This window comes from Liolophura sinensis, chromosome 8 (genome assembly GCF_032854445.1).
Source record: "Liolophura sinensis isolate JHLJ2023 chromosome 8, CUHK_Ljap_v2, whole genome shotgun sequence".
In the NCBI taxonomy this organism is placed as follows: domain Eukaryota; kingdom Metazoa; phylum Mollusca; class Polyplacophora; order Chitonida; family Chitonidae; genus Liolophura; species Liolophura sinensis.
Genome location: NC_088302.1, coordinates 40,327,893 through 40,345,008, shown reverse-complemented (window position 1 = coordinate 40,345,008; position 17,116 = coordinate 40,327,893). Strand labels below are relative to the sequence as shown.

Genomic DNA, 17,116 nt, shown 5'->3' with positions numbered 1-17,116 from the left:
TGTGATGAAGGTTTGACACAGCAACAAGTGAGTGTGTGATGAAGGTTTGAAACAGCAACAAGTGAGTGTGTGATGAAGGTTTGACACAGCAACAAGTGAGTGTGTGATGAAGGTTTGACACAGCAACAAGTGAGTGTGTGATGAAGGTTTGACACAGCAACAAGTGTGTGTGTGATGAAGGTATGACACAGCAACAAGTGAGTGTGTGATGAAGGTTTGACACAGCAACAAGTGTGTGTGTGTGATGAAGGTACACATGTATGACACAGAGACATGTCTGTGTGTGTGTGTGATGAAGGTTTGACACACAGACAGGTGAGTGTGTGACAAAGGTATGACACAGAAACAAGTGAGCATGTGATGAAGCCACGACACGGAGACAGGTGCATGAGACAGGTAAGTGTGTGATGAAGATGGGAAACAGAGACAGGTGAGTGTGTGATGAAGGTAGGACACAGGGACAATAGGTCACACAGGTGAGTGTGTAATGAAGCTTTTGCATAGAAAGAGACAAGATGACGGGTCATGAACAGATTCAAATTGGTAAGGGAGGAGTGATGGTATGGAAATAGACACCATGTCACTATCATGCTAAACTGGTATGTAGCAGCCGAAAGTGACCTGTACTAGTCTATTTGCCCATGGCTTACTCCCAGGTCTGTCTAGTATATCACCACACGCCCTGGAATGCCTACGGACTCTAGCTGTACACTTTCTAACAAGGTAAATATGCCATAGCTACCCTTCTCCCGGGTGATCATCCTCTGGGGCATTGTGTTAAATTTATTACACTTGGTGTGAGATGACCAAACATAGGTTGCCTCACAAATTCTGTGTCTGGCCTACTGCTGGCGATTTGGAATGGGGGGGGGGGGGGGGAAGAGGGAGACTGATGACCGGGATACCCTTTACACTGCCAACACTATTACACAGGTAAGACCATCAGGTAAACATCACAGGGGACTTGTTAACTACATTTACATAGTCAGGGTGGGAGAAACCACACAACCAGATGTGGGAAATTAGACTGCTTTCTTTTGATGTCTTTTTATTCATGGAGTTTTTGTTGATTTATACATCATTTAAGACTTGGATTACAAGTGCACTGTATGTTCAAACCTTTATATGACCAACTACTGACTACTGTACCTTTTTTTAGTTTCAAAATTTTAAAACAGACACTAAGGGATGCATTTAGAACTTATTTAGAACTTGCATTTAGAAGTATTCCCTTTTATAATTTTCAACTCTTATGACAATCAAGATAAATGAAACAACTTTAAATAAAGTACATGTAGGCATTTATAGGGCCATTTCACGTGGATTATAGTCTCCATGAATTTTTTTTTTTTTTGATTTTGTTCTTATTTTGTTTAGTGAATAAAATGCACAGGCAACTTGTCTGTTCTAATAGTAAAACCAGACATATTAATCACGATGACCTAAAGTATCACAGGAACTCATCAGAGATCAAATTTACCAAATCCTCAATTAGTGGTCAGGAAATTCTTGACGGGATGGCACAGCGCTCATGCACAGCGCAGTGTCAACTAGATCCGGTGAGGGATGACTTAAAGTAGAGGCCTGAATCCTTAGGGGGTCAACAAAGATGTTCGTGGAAATGTCAGATATTACCACATGATACAACTATGTGTTACTCAATAGTCTTCCTGGGATGGGTTGGATGTGGTTGGATGTATTCTGTGGAATGTGACTCCCCACAACTATCAGGCCCTTCACCAATGAAGTGGCGTGTTCAAATGCAGATCTCATCAAGAAGGTGTGAGGTACTTGGCAAAAATCAAGGATGTATTCCTGGCTCTTCAGTTTAAATTCTTTTAAATGGTTTTCCATTCCATTGGATGGAAATATTAATTTTGCATTTTAGAGTTTTAACTTTCATGTTTCACTTTGATTTTAATGTAGACAGCATTTACACAAAGGTCCTATGCTAACTTCATATAGGATCATCTGTCTCACCTTGTTCCAGAGAAACAAATAACAACTCTTTTCTTTAGGAACTTCCAGTTCACAAACCTTCACCTTTTCAATTTTCTCCATTGTTCATCTATTTTACAGAAGTGCTTTTTGTAAAACGCTCATGTTAAAGTACATGGGGTTAAAAAATGACATTTTTGGCAGATCATATGATACAGTGGATTGTTTTTTTACCTTCAGCGATAAAAGAGTTCGAACTCAAAGCTCCCCTAACACATTACATGCACGTATAAATTTAAGTATAATACATCTGGGCGTAGTTGATCTGGTGGTACAAAAAATTACACTTCATTAAACAGTATTTTAACAGTAAAAATCTACTTGTCATACGAGTAACGACCAACACATTTCTTTAACCTATCATTTGATATTCCTATGCACGTTTCTTTAACCTATCATTTGATATTCCTATGCACATTTCTTTAACCTATCATTTGATATTCCTGTGCACATTTCTTTAACCTATCATTTGATATTCCTATGCACATTTCTTTAACCTATCATTTGATATTCCTATGCACATTTCTCTAACCTATCATTTGATATTCCTATGCACATTTCTTTAACCTATCATTTGATATTCCTATGCACATTTCTTTAATCTATCATTTGATATTCCTATGCACATTTCTCTAACCTATCATTTGCTATTCCTATGAATATAAAAAGAGTTCTCTGGAGAAAGTAACAACTGAGGCATCCATTTACATGTAGCCAATAAAAAACTGAGCTTGAGTCAACTGGATACGATGTAGTGAATTTAGTAATAAATTATTTAGTAATAAATACCTTAGAGGATTTTACCTTTCCTTTAGTGATTGGGGTAAAACAATTAGTTGTTTCATTACATTAAATATAAGGGGCTTTTTTGGGAAGGTAGGATGAATTTTTTTCTGGAATAATGTGTTTCTGCATCAAAACATTTCATTAGATTTATTTCACTCTAAATAAAAATAGTGACAGAATCTATTGATAATGGTGATACAAGGCAATTGAGTCGAGTGACAGGGGATACTGAGTCCCAGATGATGAGGCAGTGTATGATCTTTTGAGTCAACAAATGATGAAAGTAGCTTTGGCTACACTGGGAGAGCCCCAGGAAACGAGTTTCAGACTAGAAATAAAAACATACAGCAACACCATATAAAATGATGAGAGAATACAGTAAGCCTGATATATGATGGTGGAGCACAGAGAAATTGAGCCAAGCTAACCAGGAGGGATACTACTGCTGAGCTTTGGTCCAGATGCATGGGGATACTTTTGAGTCCAGGGATACTTTTGAGTCCAGTAATACATTGAGTGGGATACCCGTATAGTAAACTTCAGTCATGTGATAAGAGAGTGATGAAGCATGTAGTGCTAGCTCGAGATACACATGGCTTTATAACAACAGCTGTAAAGGAGCAGTCAGCAATGCATCTATAGTGATGAAACGTCCAGAATGAAATACAACAATTTTCAATCCCTGGAAAACGAATTTGAAAATATTTTAAAATTATTTATTTCATTATATTATTATATTTATATATTATTTTATTTGAAAATAATTCTTAAGTATTAGAAATGTGGTCATTTCAACATATACTAATTAAAGATCTTGGCAAATACTCATAAACTCCATGGTCATCAAGTCAAAAACTCTTGAGTATAGTAGGTGTAAACAAAAATAAAATATAAAAATAGGCAAACATTTAGACATAGCTTTCAATTAGCTTCCATTTGATGAAGTTCAACATTATTTTGACATACTTTGCGCATCTATTCTTAAAATAAATTAGTGTCAGAGCAAACAATTTTCTCATCAACAAATAAATTATTTTGTTAAAAATTCACAAAAACATACAAAAAAAAAACAATTTGAGCTTACCTTTTAACCAGAAAGAGTCAGTAATTAAACCAATCCACCAGAAAGTTAATCCCAGGTTATCATCAAATTAATTCAAACTAAACCACACACAGGTGGAAAAAGATGTAACTAATTTCTACACCCGAAATCCTTGATTCACATCTGCCTTACACACATGTAAGTCCACACACAGTCAAAAAGAGGCTCAATCAGAACTTGTTGTGTACGAAAGTTGAGTAATCCAGACAAAGTTTTTAATGATCGGAAAAAGTAAAACAGTCGATAAGCATGTGCCTGCTGCCTGTATTATACCACCCTATCAGACGTCCCTCCATACATCCAGGCAAAGTCCACTCTCATCCCGAGGGGTGGTAGGTCAATCACAAAGGTTTGGACTGAGCCAAAAGAACCTACCAGGCAAATCATATATATATATATATATGTGTGTGTGTAGGGCAATCGCCCTTACTGCATGTTTATTAGCAAAAGGAACACCCTTTTTGGAAAATTCGTCCTATGATTTTGTAGATCTGGTGTTTTCCATGTGGGAGGTGGTGGTTAAAATGGCTATCACCTGACTGTCTCGCTGGTTCCTATTTATACACTGTATCTGTTGTAGACAATAGTTACCATCAATGAAACACAGAACCTGGGCCGATGGCTAACCATATATATCAGCATATATGCATGTAAAACACCTATTCACAGAAAACCAATAATTTGCATCACCAAATTAAATTCATCCAGAATAGAAATCACCGCTATATGCAGTTTAACATTAAAATTCAGCTGACTTACAGTAAATTTTTTTCCCAGCACACTGTGACAAAACTTAGAATGAAAATGAACGGCATTCCCACAGCCACAAGAAGATGGTTAAATGATCAACACGTTATACACTTTAAATTGATCAATTTTTACAACATGTGATAAAAAAAACCATTTTCCGATTAAATGTAATTTGTATTTCTGATAAACGGCCCTGTAATACTGTCCATTCCTTTCCTAGATATACTAGAACAACCTAGCCCTAATCAGTAAGTTTGATCAATATTTGCTGTACACAAGCCTATTATATATATATAATGTCAATACAGTCACAATTACCTTCTATAAACACTTCCAAGTTCAAAGTTATCTTCCTGTTGAAAGTTTGAGTCCCAAAAATTAATAATGTAGAAATGCATATTATAAAACTTTGTGCTTGCAGAATAAAGTTTCCAGTTTGTGGAAGCAAGTAAATTTTTAGGTTCAGGTATAAAAGAACCGTAGATATAAACATCTAAAAATGTTCAAAATAATACACATGGTTTTAGTGCACATATCGTTCAACAAGTCTATCTTATTCCTCAGAAACAGGACATTGTAATATAATATGGCCTTCTTCTTGTCAACAGACTGGGAAAGTAAAACTGGTTACCCCCCAACCCCCACCCTTTATGTACTACCATTTAATCCTTCCCCTCAGGGTGTTATTGTATAAAGTCTTTAAAATACTGATAAACACTTTAATACAACACCCACACAGTTTTAGGAGTATGTGTAGCTGACTTCTGAAATATTAGTCACAGCAGTATTTTTCCAGGAAATGAACATTTTTAAAGACCAAATTTGGATGAGGGTGTATACGCTGACCCACCTTTGTGAAGTGATGTGACAGAAGCATCATCGGTGAGAGTGAGGCTGGATTTACCGGTTACTCGATACTCCCTCCGCAGTGGAGGCCTGGCGGACAGGGTGGAGGCAGAACATGAATCATGATGCATTCTTCTCTTCTGAAACAAGAGCAAAATCAGTCATGTTTAACAATGTATCCTAAAATAAGAACCTCATCAGCCTGAAAGCAAATTTCATAGGCCTATAATTAATTTTTGAGCACTATAAATTTGCACAGAAAGCATCCCAGTTATAAAATCAGTCAATATTTCTGTACCACAAATCGTGCAAGATATACATATAAACGCAGAAATATTAAAGTAAGCTCAGGTTAAACTATGTTTATTCTGATATATATCATGTAAACGGATCATTTCTTAATACTTCAAGTTCTTCCAACAATTTATACAGAATATATTCCTTCAGAATGGTTTTACAAGATTGCTGCATGTGCCTACCATGATAACAGTGAAAAGTGAAGGATGTAGCTGTCCCAGTGACTACAATGTATGTAATTTATATCAGTATATCAAATGAAATAAATAGTAACAATATTCTGATATACAGACAAAAATATCTTCTTACATTTTTAACAGGAGAAACATAATTTAAATCAAACTTGATATCTTGACACAATGAATCAACAGGCCTGGTAAATTGTAATAATGTATCTATTTATTAAAAACATCTTTGTAGTGTAGGCCTCAGAACATTACATAACAATCATCAATAAACATCTGCGGTTCTTATTTATTTAATTATTTATTTAATTGGTATTTTATGCCAGGTTTTAGGACTATTTCACTTTTACGGTGGCAGCCAGCATTATAATGGGAGAAACTGGGCAGAGCCCAGGAAAACCCAGCTGTTGAATTGTGCAATTCTAGATTCTGGATTTTATTCCATAAATTACAGTTTATAATCAAGTTCTTTTATTGCCCTCATCCTGATAGAAAGACATCCCATTGATTTATTTATTTGATTGGTGTTTTATGGATATCCCAATGACTTCATGTGTACACCTGTGTTACTAAGGTGAAAATGTCATCTATATCACTCCTGTAAGGCTTTATAACAACGTATCCTAAAATACTCGTTTACATAGGGTAACTCAGGTAATTATTAATATTTATTTGATTGGTGTTTTACACCGTACTCAAGAATTTTCATCTATATACGATGACCAACATCAAGGTGGGAGGAAACTGGGCAAAGCCTGGGGAAAACCCATGACCATCCGCAGGTTGCTGGCAGACCTTTCCATGTATGGATGGAGAGGAAGCCAGCATGAGCTAGACTTGAACACATAGCAACCCCATTGGTGAGAGGTGCTGCGCTGGTATGATAATCCACTAATTATTAATATGAAGAAACCATATACTTCAACATTTCAGGACTTTTATTTTGCCATCATCTACTCCTGATGATGACAAATGAAATGTTGAAATCTTGAGTCAAAATTAAGCCTAGATATTATGGATAGACTATGTGACAATTAATTATCATTGCTTGTGTGAGTGTTTAAGTAGGTGTAGTGTTGGTATACCATGTGCAGGACCCAACTGACATTAACGAATGACAAGCAAAATCAAGACTAATTTTATATGATAATGCAGTCCATGTGCAGATTGCATTAAAATAAAAAATATGAAATATAAGAACGTTTTTCATACAATAATTCAAAAGGCTCTTCCTTAATTTCTGGCTAAGTAGTATAAAGAGCTACCACACTTCAGGCCACTAGTCTACACCCATTAAGATGAATGTTTAAATCCGGGAATCCTGTGGTTCGGTATGGGACAGGAAATAGGAGATTTTGGCCAATTTACACCCCTCGCTATCAATACTTACAGTGAAAGTGCTAAACAGCTACAGGTCCATTTAGATAGCCTTTCAGGGTGTGCCTACAGTTAGGAAACATGTACACTTCATCTATACATCTACAAGTACTACACTTTCTGGGGTTTTCACGTGCACAAATCACCATTTAGATTCTTTAAACTGACAGTGTTCAAATAAACACACACACTAGGGTTAGATACAGGGTATCACAGTACCACAGAAGGATTCTTCCAACAACTGGAATGGCCATGAGGCCTGAAAAACGTATCAAAAAAATCCAACGAAGTTTGGCATTTGGACTTAAAATTTTGATTTTATTGCGCTTTTAAACTCATTAAGTGAAATGCACAATTTGCACACTTTTTTATGTTTCATTTGATTGTAATTCTGTAAGATTGTCATAATCACAGAATTTCTGAGTCAGATCATTGTATCTATTTCGTGGTTTAAAGTAAAAATCTTAGACATGAATTTTGAAAAATTACTACTATCTAAAAAATGAAGGTACATGTTCAGACTAATGGGCATTATAAAATGTGTGAAAAAAAAACAAGGCCTATGGTTCAACAAACTCCTGTAATACAACAGGGATGCCTTTGTAACAATCTGGGAAACCACTGTAACAGTCTGGGAAACCACTGTAACAGTCTGGGAAACCACTGTAACAGTTTAATGAAACCAATGTAACAGTCTAGTGAAACTACTGAAATATTCTGCTGAAAGTATAATAGTGTAACAGGTTGCAGAAACCATCATAAGAGGTCAGGGAAACCAGTTTATCAGTTTAGGGAAACACAATAACTGTTTTACTTTAGGGAAATTATTGTAACAGTCTATGGAAAACCACTGTACTAATCTGGGGAAGACAGTTTTAACAGTATGTATGTATTCTTGGGGTTTAACGTCGTACTTAATAATTTTTCAGTTATATGATGATGAAGAGTCACTAGATGTTTGCACATATACTGTATCTTCTTGTGGCAGAAGGAGTCCATGCCAACAAAGTGCTGCCACCGCTGAAGTATCATGCCGAAGACACACCCTACCCAGTCAGATTATACCGACATCAGGCCAACCAGCCCTGTTTCCTTGTTATAACCTCTCAGTGCTGAGCGCCAAGCAAGGCAGCAACAAGTACCATTTTTGAAATCTTTGGTATGACCCAACCAGGGTTTGATCTCGCATCTCCCGACTTTAAAGGCCGACGCTTTAACCATTAGCTCATTGAAGTGGTCTGTAACAGTATGGGAAACGAATGTAGACAAATGTCTGGAACAAATGTATTAGTCAGGGGAAATACAAATAAAATATTCCTGGAAAACAATGGTAATGCTAATAGTAGTAATGGTCTGAAAACACAGTTGGGGAGCAATCAAGGTCATGGGGGAGAAGTGCTGACTTACAACTAGTGCAGAGAAAACATATAAAAAGGGATCAATTAGGATTTCGTTTTTTAAAAACCTTGCAGTTAGACAATCTTATGAAGAAAACTTTTCAGGGAGACTTCTTGCTTATAATTCTTTGTCAAACAATTCAATACTGAGCAATGACATGGCAAGAAGACAAAGGCAGATATTGTTTGGGCACAATAATATTTATGTCGACAAAAACATAGACAAAAAACAATTTCATAAATATGAAAGTCCCACAAATATTATGTTTGCTATTACAATGGGAGCAAATAACCAAAAATGTTTAAAGGCAAAAGAGAAAACAAAAATGTGCTAAAATATTGCATGATAATTCTGCTGATGTAGATGGGATAACAATTGTTTATGAAAGAGAATGCTAGCCACATGTTGATCACACAGGTGAAGCCTGCCCACAGACTGGATTACTAAGCTGTATTTCATGACAAACTAGCCGCTCACGCTACTGGTGGAACAAATCTGGGTGTCTGAAGTTTCTGTCATACTGTAAGAAAAATGAAAACACTGGCATGGATGCTTCTCATGCCACAGTGTAGATGGATTTCAGACTGAGATGTGAACATTTCTTTATTTTTTCTATATACAACCAGGTCAAGGACCGATGTGTAATGTTTCTACGTACTTACAGACACAGTATAGCATGTGGAAAAGATTGATGGTTCACTAAGACTATTATATATCTGTGTACCCATTCAAGGCCTACAGTGCGACATCAACACTTTCTTAGTCTTAAATTATGCTAGTGTGATTGAAAGCACAACACCACAATTTATAATAGCCTTAATTTTTTAGTGAATTTCTGTTATGCCTTGTTTGACATGCAAACCGGTATTAATACTGAGATATAGACTTTTTAGACGCTTTTTGAGCGTGATCAAACTAAGCCCGTACACACTCTGAAATCAGACTGGAACTTTTTCACAGGCCAGCTGTTCACAGAGACCATTTATGCTCAAGCTGAATTTTTCACTGTTACACTCCTGTAGATTACACAAAGGCCTTCCATACTTAATTAAATGTTTCTCGTCACCACCCCCACGTTAACTGTTCACCTGCCCCCAGCAGAACTTATTCTTTCATGTTTTTTCACCAAACATTGCGACATGGTGACATTATCATAAGATCATTATAATATCATTATAACAGTTAGTCCTATAAAGTACGACATAGAAGTACACGGTATTTATTTGATTTATTTGATTGGTGTTTTACGCCATACTCAAGAACATTTCACATATACGATGGCAGCCAGCATTATGGTGGGAGGAAACCGAGAAGAGTTGGGGGGAAATCCACGACCATCCACAGGTTGCTGGCAGACCTTCCCATGTACAGCCGGAGAGGAAGCCAGCATGGGCTGAGAAATACACTGTAGAATACATGCAAATATGGCATTTCAAATTTAAGGGTTTCCTGATGTCAGATATCGGTAAATTTTGTTTTCTACCATGTCTTGGTTTATACTAAACATATTATAGCCCAATAATAATGGGCTAAAAATAAACTGTTATCAATATATACAACATATATAAAACCACCAGTAATTAAGATTAATCTTCTTGTGTTTGAAGACAATAACATGGACTAAAACATGCATATCTTTGTATAAAGACAATGGCATGGACTAAAACATGCATATCTCTTTGTATAAAGACAATGGCATGGCCTAAAACATGCATACCTCTTTGTATTTCTTACATACATGTACATGTATAAATTATCAAGTAAAACAACACTCATGTGTTAACCTAGTGTACCCCACCTGTGTTTTTTGAAAATATCATATTTTATATAATTAAACAGTTGTCGTCAGACATTTCCGAAAATGTTGATGGGATGCAGAAGAGAGATGCACAAGGCTGGTTTTGTGTCGTAGTCTGTGTCATTACATGATTACGTTCAAAATTTGGCGATTTCCTCATGCTCGTCAAGAATCTTACAAGATGCCACATAATTAGAAAGGATTTAATTAGTGCATAGTCTTGATAAGGTTTGTATACTCTATATGTTCTAAGGACTATTTGGATCGGCTGGTTGTTATGCTGTGTAAAATAGGGATATTGATACAGTCAAGTACAGGTTGGCACTTTTGACAAATGCCACCGTGACATCAGGATAGTCCTACCCTTCAATCAAAGAAACGACAGGATCTAGCATATTTCTGTACGCCTATGCAGATGCGCACAGATTTTACAAGAATAAGTTATTATCTGACATAACACCTTTAACATCACAGACGTAACCCCTGGAATATACGTGGTTCAGCTTTGGAATGAGATCAGTAATAATGCTCAAATACACATTTGCCAGGATCAACATCGGCAAGCCCATGTGCTGGCGCACCAGGCGCATCAGGGGGGATAACTCTGACATGCAAAAAAACCAATACACTGGTTCAAGTCTAGCGTTAATCTCATTAGATCTAAAGGCTCCTCTCTAAAGACTGCTGGCCTTTGCCAAATGAGTTTGTGCTGGTTTGGATGAGCTTGTACGTCGGAGCGTTTGTAACAGGTACCAGTGTGGCTAGATGTGGCTCAGAACTGTCTATTAGCATATTGTACCTATGAGATCACGTGTACACGTGCTGTAGCGTTAAGTCAGGAGGTTAGCCAGTGTACCCAGCGAAGGTCGGTGGTTTACCGAACAGCCACTGGGGTACCGTTGGCAAATCTGCAGGCAGGGCTTTCACATGCAACAGTTCTCCACAATGTACTGTCGAGTAAAGGGAAAACATGTATATACTGAGAGTTTTTTGGAAAATAATCCATATTTGCTAATGAAATCAAATTTTCTGTATTTACCCCTAGAATAGTTCAAATTACTGCATTTTTTAAATATCAGACTTCATTATTATATATACACTATTTATAGTGTTAAAATGATTCTGATGTTTGAGCTGCCGTCGTATAAGTGAAATAGTCTTCAGTACGGCCTAAACCTCCAATCAAATAAATAAATAAACTAAAGTTTAAAAAGGTTATATAACGCAATCCGCTTAATAAATTTTAGGAACTTTGTTGCCGACTTTGAATGGTAACATGCGCTCAGTGGCGGTTGATATTTTGCGAAAGGTAATTATTTGCTCTATTCTAATATAACAGCAAAAATGCGTTTGGATTTGTACTGATTGAATTTTGGTCAAAAATCTCTGATATATATATATAGCATCTTTAAATCACAATCAGTCATTCAGTACTACTAAAGCCTGCTGTGGCCATGGAGATTTTGGACGCCAGCGCGGCGCGATGCCACCAATGCGGCCGCGGTGAGTTCATGTCCAGCTCATGCTGGCTTCTTCTCCGGCCTTACGTGGGAAGCAGGTTCCAGCAACCTGCGGATGGTCGTAGGTTTCCGCCGAGCTCTGCCCGGTTTCCTCCCACCATAACGCTAGCCACCGTCGAATAAGCGAAATATTCTTGATTGCGATGTAAAACATTAATCAGATAAATTTTTCTCCGGCTATGCCCGGTTTCCTCTCACCATAATGCTGGCCGCCGGCGTATAAGTGAAATATTCTTGAGCACGGCGTAAAATAAAAATCAGATAAATAAATAGTGTTCTTGCTCCAGCCAAGCCGTCCCTTAGCTGAGAGGACACAGGCTCCAGGTCAACTCGTGCTAGTTGATGGTGGCTTTGTTAAACCCGGGTGGCTTATCACATTCCACCAGCTGCTTTTCAAATTAGGATATACGTGTATAGAGACAATCCCATTAAAACTCAGGCCATAACATTTTCGCAACGGAAATGGAAGGATTTGATTTCAGTTTATTCTACCTGCATGGTTTTAATGAGAACGTTCTCGCCAAACTTGTGAATTTTAACTTCAGAGTGATAGTCTACGAATTACACAGAACTTTTTTACTGAACTTTCTGTGACAGAAAGCTCGGTGGAATAGGTTGGTGATAATTTGCAGGTGTTTACTCCAAAAACTCTGGATTCCTTTCCCATAAACCTTACTGCCACTGTATAATTCTGAATAAATTCTTGACTACAGAGTCCAACGTCATTCAAAATTAATACAATCCGACTTGCGTTATTGCTCTTACATAATTCGCAATCTGTCCGCCAACTCGTGTTTATATTAAAAAGTAATACAAACTCACATAAATAAAATACACGCAAATACATCAAATGAGGTTACAGATAAGTTTTATTCTAAAAAAAAAAATATCCATACAGAAAATCAATCTTATGGATTGAATAACAATCTTTTCACTGTGAGCATGTTTATGGTTAAATGAATACTCACGTTTGTAACTAGAAGTTTACCAGTATTTATACAATATTCACAGGTATAGCAATGATATTAAGACTATAATCTTGATGTTTATTGTTAGCCACATTGGCAAAAACGAGCTGCCAAAGATAATCAAAATCTCACCTTTCATTATGTATACTACACATCTGATGATGAGCAGGCAAGCAGATTTTCAAATTCTTGAATTCGCTACTTTATCAAGCGTACAGGCTGAAAATCTATAGGGACCGCTGTGTCACATTCTGTACTGTGAAATACACCCAGAAGGAAGCTAGGGCTGAGTATAACGCTGTATCATATGTATTCGAAGATGTTGTTTACCATCTTGAATTATGGGTTGTTAGCCTGATGTCACAATAGCTAGGCCCGTACAATATCGTCATATTACACGCCTATATAGCATATATCTGCTAAGCTGGATATTTGCTACCTTGCCGTGCACACATATGGTAAAGGACGGCATATGCTGGTAATTTACATAACAGTGAAGTACAGAAAAAGCCTCTGACTTTTTCAATGTGAAAGAGATTGGGGATAGTCCATAAACAAAATGTTTTAAAATTCTTGCGCATTATTGAATCCAATGCATTTGGTTAAGGTTAATTTGCATGAAACGGATTTTTTTTTATATACATGGATACCTGTATTGCTTTGTTCATAATTTGAAATAATTTAAGCCAACCGACTGGCAAAGTCTTTGAGAAGTTTTATCACAGACTCTAAGCTGCATCTTTGAGTGGGATGTTCAAACGTCATCAATTGCCCGATGACGTATAACTGAGCGTTCCTGGCCCTGTGTCCAATGTCTTCGATGACCTTGCCAAGACTGTAAATATCGGATAGTTCAGAGGTCAGACCGCCTCTCTTCACTTCCGGTGCCAGATGACGGCTCAAGTCCATTGATGGATCACACTGGTAGCAGATACCGTACGTGTGAGAAGCCATTCCCATGTCGATGAACCGGACATTGTTTCCCACGCGGGAACAATCCACCATCATATTGTCCGGTTTGATGTCGTTGAGCAGAGCGCCCTTGGCGTGAATTTTCTGAAGTGCTTCAGCAGACTGCAGACAGAGTTTCACCCAAGTAGACTGAGCGGCTTTCAGTTTTAGAACGTCTCTTAAGCTCAGTCCGTCACCTACACACTCCTGCACAATGGCAGGTTCGTTTTTCTTGGTCTTTGCCCTCAGGAGACCGTAAACTTTCGGCACACACCCTGTGTCGGACAGATACGCCAGCATGCGGGCTTCGTGTGTGATTTCTTCCAGGTCCGATTTGCCATTCTTGACGTATTTGACTACCACGTCGGCAATTTCAGCACCTGCCGGGTTGTACTCGCCTCTAACCACGTACCCGTACTCTCCTTCCCCGAATACCTTCACCTGCCCTCCTTCCTTCTCTGTAGACTGAGTTTCTCAGGGTTTACGTAAGGAACGGTGGTTTCAAGAAAACTTGTAGTTATCGGTGGCTTCTCAATGGTCTCAAGTCTTGCCCGAGGTTTGGTGCCGGGGCCAAGTTTGTCTCGTCTGGTCGCATCAGCAATGGCAGACGAACTTCCAAGACCATGCTTCGTTGTCGGAACTTTCTTTGCCCGTTCTTCAACAGGCTTGGCTCCAGGACCTCTCTTGGCAAGTGGCTGACTACGTGAAGTCGTGTCAGAGGAGTTTCGTGGACGTTTTCGTCCCTTTCTCATGGGTTGCGTCGCTTCCGGTACATGACGGATATGTTGATTCTCACTTGCAGTTCTAACCTGAAATCAGGAAATGAGTTCATTCTTATGTAAAACCTCAAAATTTACACCGATACGTAAAACATGAGTGCTCAACATGAACAGTTTCTCACGAAGAAGCAAAAAAAAAAAAAACTAGCTTTCACACACTCTGAACAAATGTGTAGGTATTCACTGATTTCACGGAGCGTTTCACCAAACGTAAAAGAAAATCCGTAAAATTGCATCCTAGGATCTAATTATCAATCGGGACAGACGTTTGTTCGATCTCAAAGTAACCACATAAGTATAGAAAAGCCTGTTGACTTAAAGCCTTGAGATGTAACAAAACTGGATTTATTTATTTATTATTTCTTCGAATGGTGTTTTACGCCGTACTCAAGGATAATTCACTTATACCACGGAGGCCAGCATTATGGCGGGAGGAAACCGGGCACAGCCCGGGGGAAATCCACATCCATCAGCAGTTTGCTGACAGACCTTCCCACGTATGATCGGAAAGGCAGCCAGCATGAGCTGGACTTGAACTCACAGCGACTGTATTGGTGAGAGGCTCTGGGTCATTGCGCTGAGCTAGCGCGCTAACCACAAAACTGGATGTTTGCGCATATATATAATCAAGTTTTGTTTGTTAAAATTTATCATCACCAAAAATGATGGACCAAGCAACCATAAAGAAGCATTTGTGTTCAAGTTAAACATTTGTTGACTGGATCAAGCCTTCTGCATTTTCCACATGTAAAACGCACGACAATAACATCAACGATTAAATGAGCTGTTTCTGTCTTTCGTTAACTTGTACAAGACTTGAAATGGAGTTTCTGTAGTTTCTTGTTTCAAGTACTTAGCTAGCCCACTTGACTGAACAAATTACATATGATGACGTTTTCCACGCACGACTGATGCAAATACATGCACATGTAATTATACGAATTGTTATAAAAAATAGATTAATTCTCCTAGCTTAACATGGTAGATTTATATTGTGCTTGTTTCAACTACCGTGCTGATCCGAATTAGATAGTTCTGTAGTACAAATATCCGCAAGGAGGCTATTAGTAAACTAACAGAACCGGAACAGAAGGTATACACGGCTAAAGGACATCCATAAAATCTACATTTGTCCTCAGGAAATTAAGTACCAGTATACAATGAACATTGTTTCACTGCGCTGGAATAACCCATATATAGGCCTAGCTTTATAAAAAGGGTACAATATATCTAAAACTGCACCACACAAAGTGCATGCAGGTGATACGACGTAAAGAGTACGCATATATCTTGTTTCAAATGCTTTCTAACCTTCCAACAGCTCACCACTTCCTTTGGATCTTCCTGCCCAAAATTGTCACCACCGCCATTTCGGCCCACCTTCCTCTGTCGCTGTCTGGCTCCATTTGTTGTCTTCGTTTCTCTTGGGTATTCACTATTCAACATATTCGCTTCCGTAGAACGTTGACGTGCACGTTTTGATGCCATTCTTACTTCTACCGTAATGTTGACGTTAGCAACGTGACGTAAAACGTCAGAGCTTTATGACGTCACTTCACAGCTTTTGACCAGGATTGCGGGAGTCGGTGGTATATGACAAACCTAATTATGCAAAGTTACCAACATGAAACCCATAGGCATAAACGCAGCAGAATGGTTATTTCGGTAGTAATTTCAAATGCCACCAAACATAGCAGGATAGATGGATTTATGTAGGGCTTGTTTGAGGAAGAAGTATATTTCACAAATAAATAATGTAAACCACTCTACAAAAATGCCCACCCTCAAAAATACGTGATTTTTTTTTTTTAATACTAGACCAAGACTGCACGGGCCGGACATTATGCGAGTGTCATTTCGGTGGGTGTTTCCTCCGAGCTTGGGGGCTAAGTTTAATTATTTGTTTATCACACCTGTGTGATTTATTCGTTTATTGGATTGGTGTTTTACACTATTGTCAAGAATACTTCACGACGGCGGTAAGATTTATGCCCTGAGGAACTGGGGTCGGGAAACCCCCGAACTCACCATGGTAATAGAGAAACCTCCCGATGTCAGACCACAGTTACGCCAGCGTGAAGTTGCATGGTTCTAACAGGGTATGGGTGGGGGGTGGGGGTCCTTATTCGCCAACAGCTATGGTCTTTTGAACTATATAAAACAGAATGAGTATAACATGGAGCCAGCTCGGACCTAACACATTTGTGATGCTCAGGTAGACATTGGCCAGTAATTCATGATTGCTTCTTATGATGTTTATTTGTTTACCAGGTAATTTATTTCATTGGTGTTCCCCGAAACATTGTCCCTTTGCATTGTTTTCATGTAAATGTTTAATAAATAAGATGACAAGACAGTACT

At 38.1% G+C, this 17,116-nt stretch overlaps 2 protein-coding genes across 2 annotated transcripts in view; both read right to left on the bottom strand.

Moving 5' to 3' along the window:
* LOC135473730 (transforming growth factor-beta-induced protein ig-h3-like) overlaps positions 1-4,085 on the bottom strand; it is a 50,056-nt gene extending 45,971 nt beyond the window's left edge. Inside the window, exon 1 of the mRNA XM_064753600.1 lies at positions 3,869-4,085. The gene's annotated coding sequence lies outside the window, so the exon portion shown is untranslated. The remainder of the gene's footprint in view (positions 1-3,868) is intronic.
* A 9,621-nt stretch (positions 4,086-13,706) lies between these two features.
* Positions 13,707-16,243, bottom strand: LOC135473517 (probable serine/threonine-protein kinase MARK-A). Its single transcript, XM_064753367.1, has 3 exons — positions 16,082-16,243; positions 14,528-14,785; positions 13,707-14,441 (listed from the first exon to the last, which is right to left on the bottom strand). The coding sequence occupies exons 1-3, from the start codon at positions 16,241-16,243 to the stop codon at positions 13,707-13,709; spliced, it is 1,155 nt and encodes a 384-aa protein (XP_064609437.1).
* Positions 16,244-17,116: the final 873 nt, after the last annotated feature.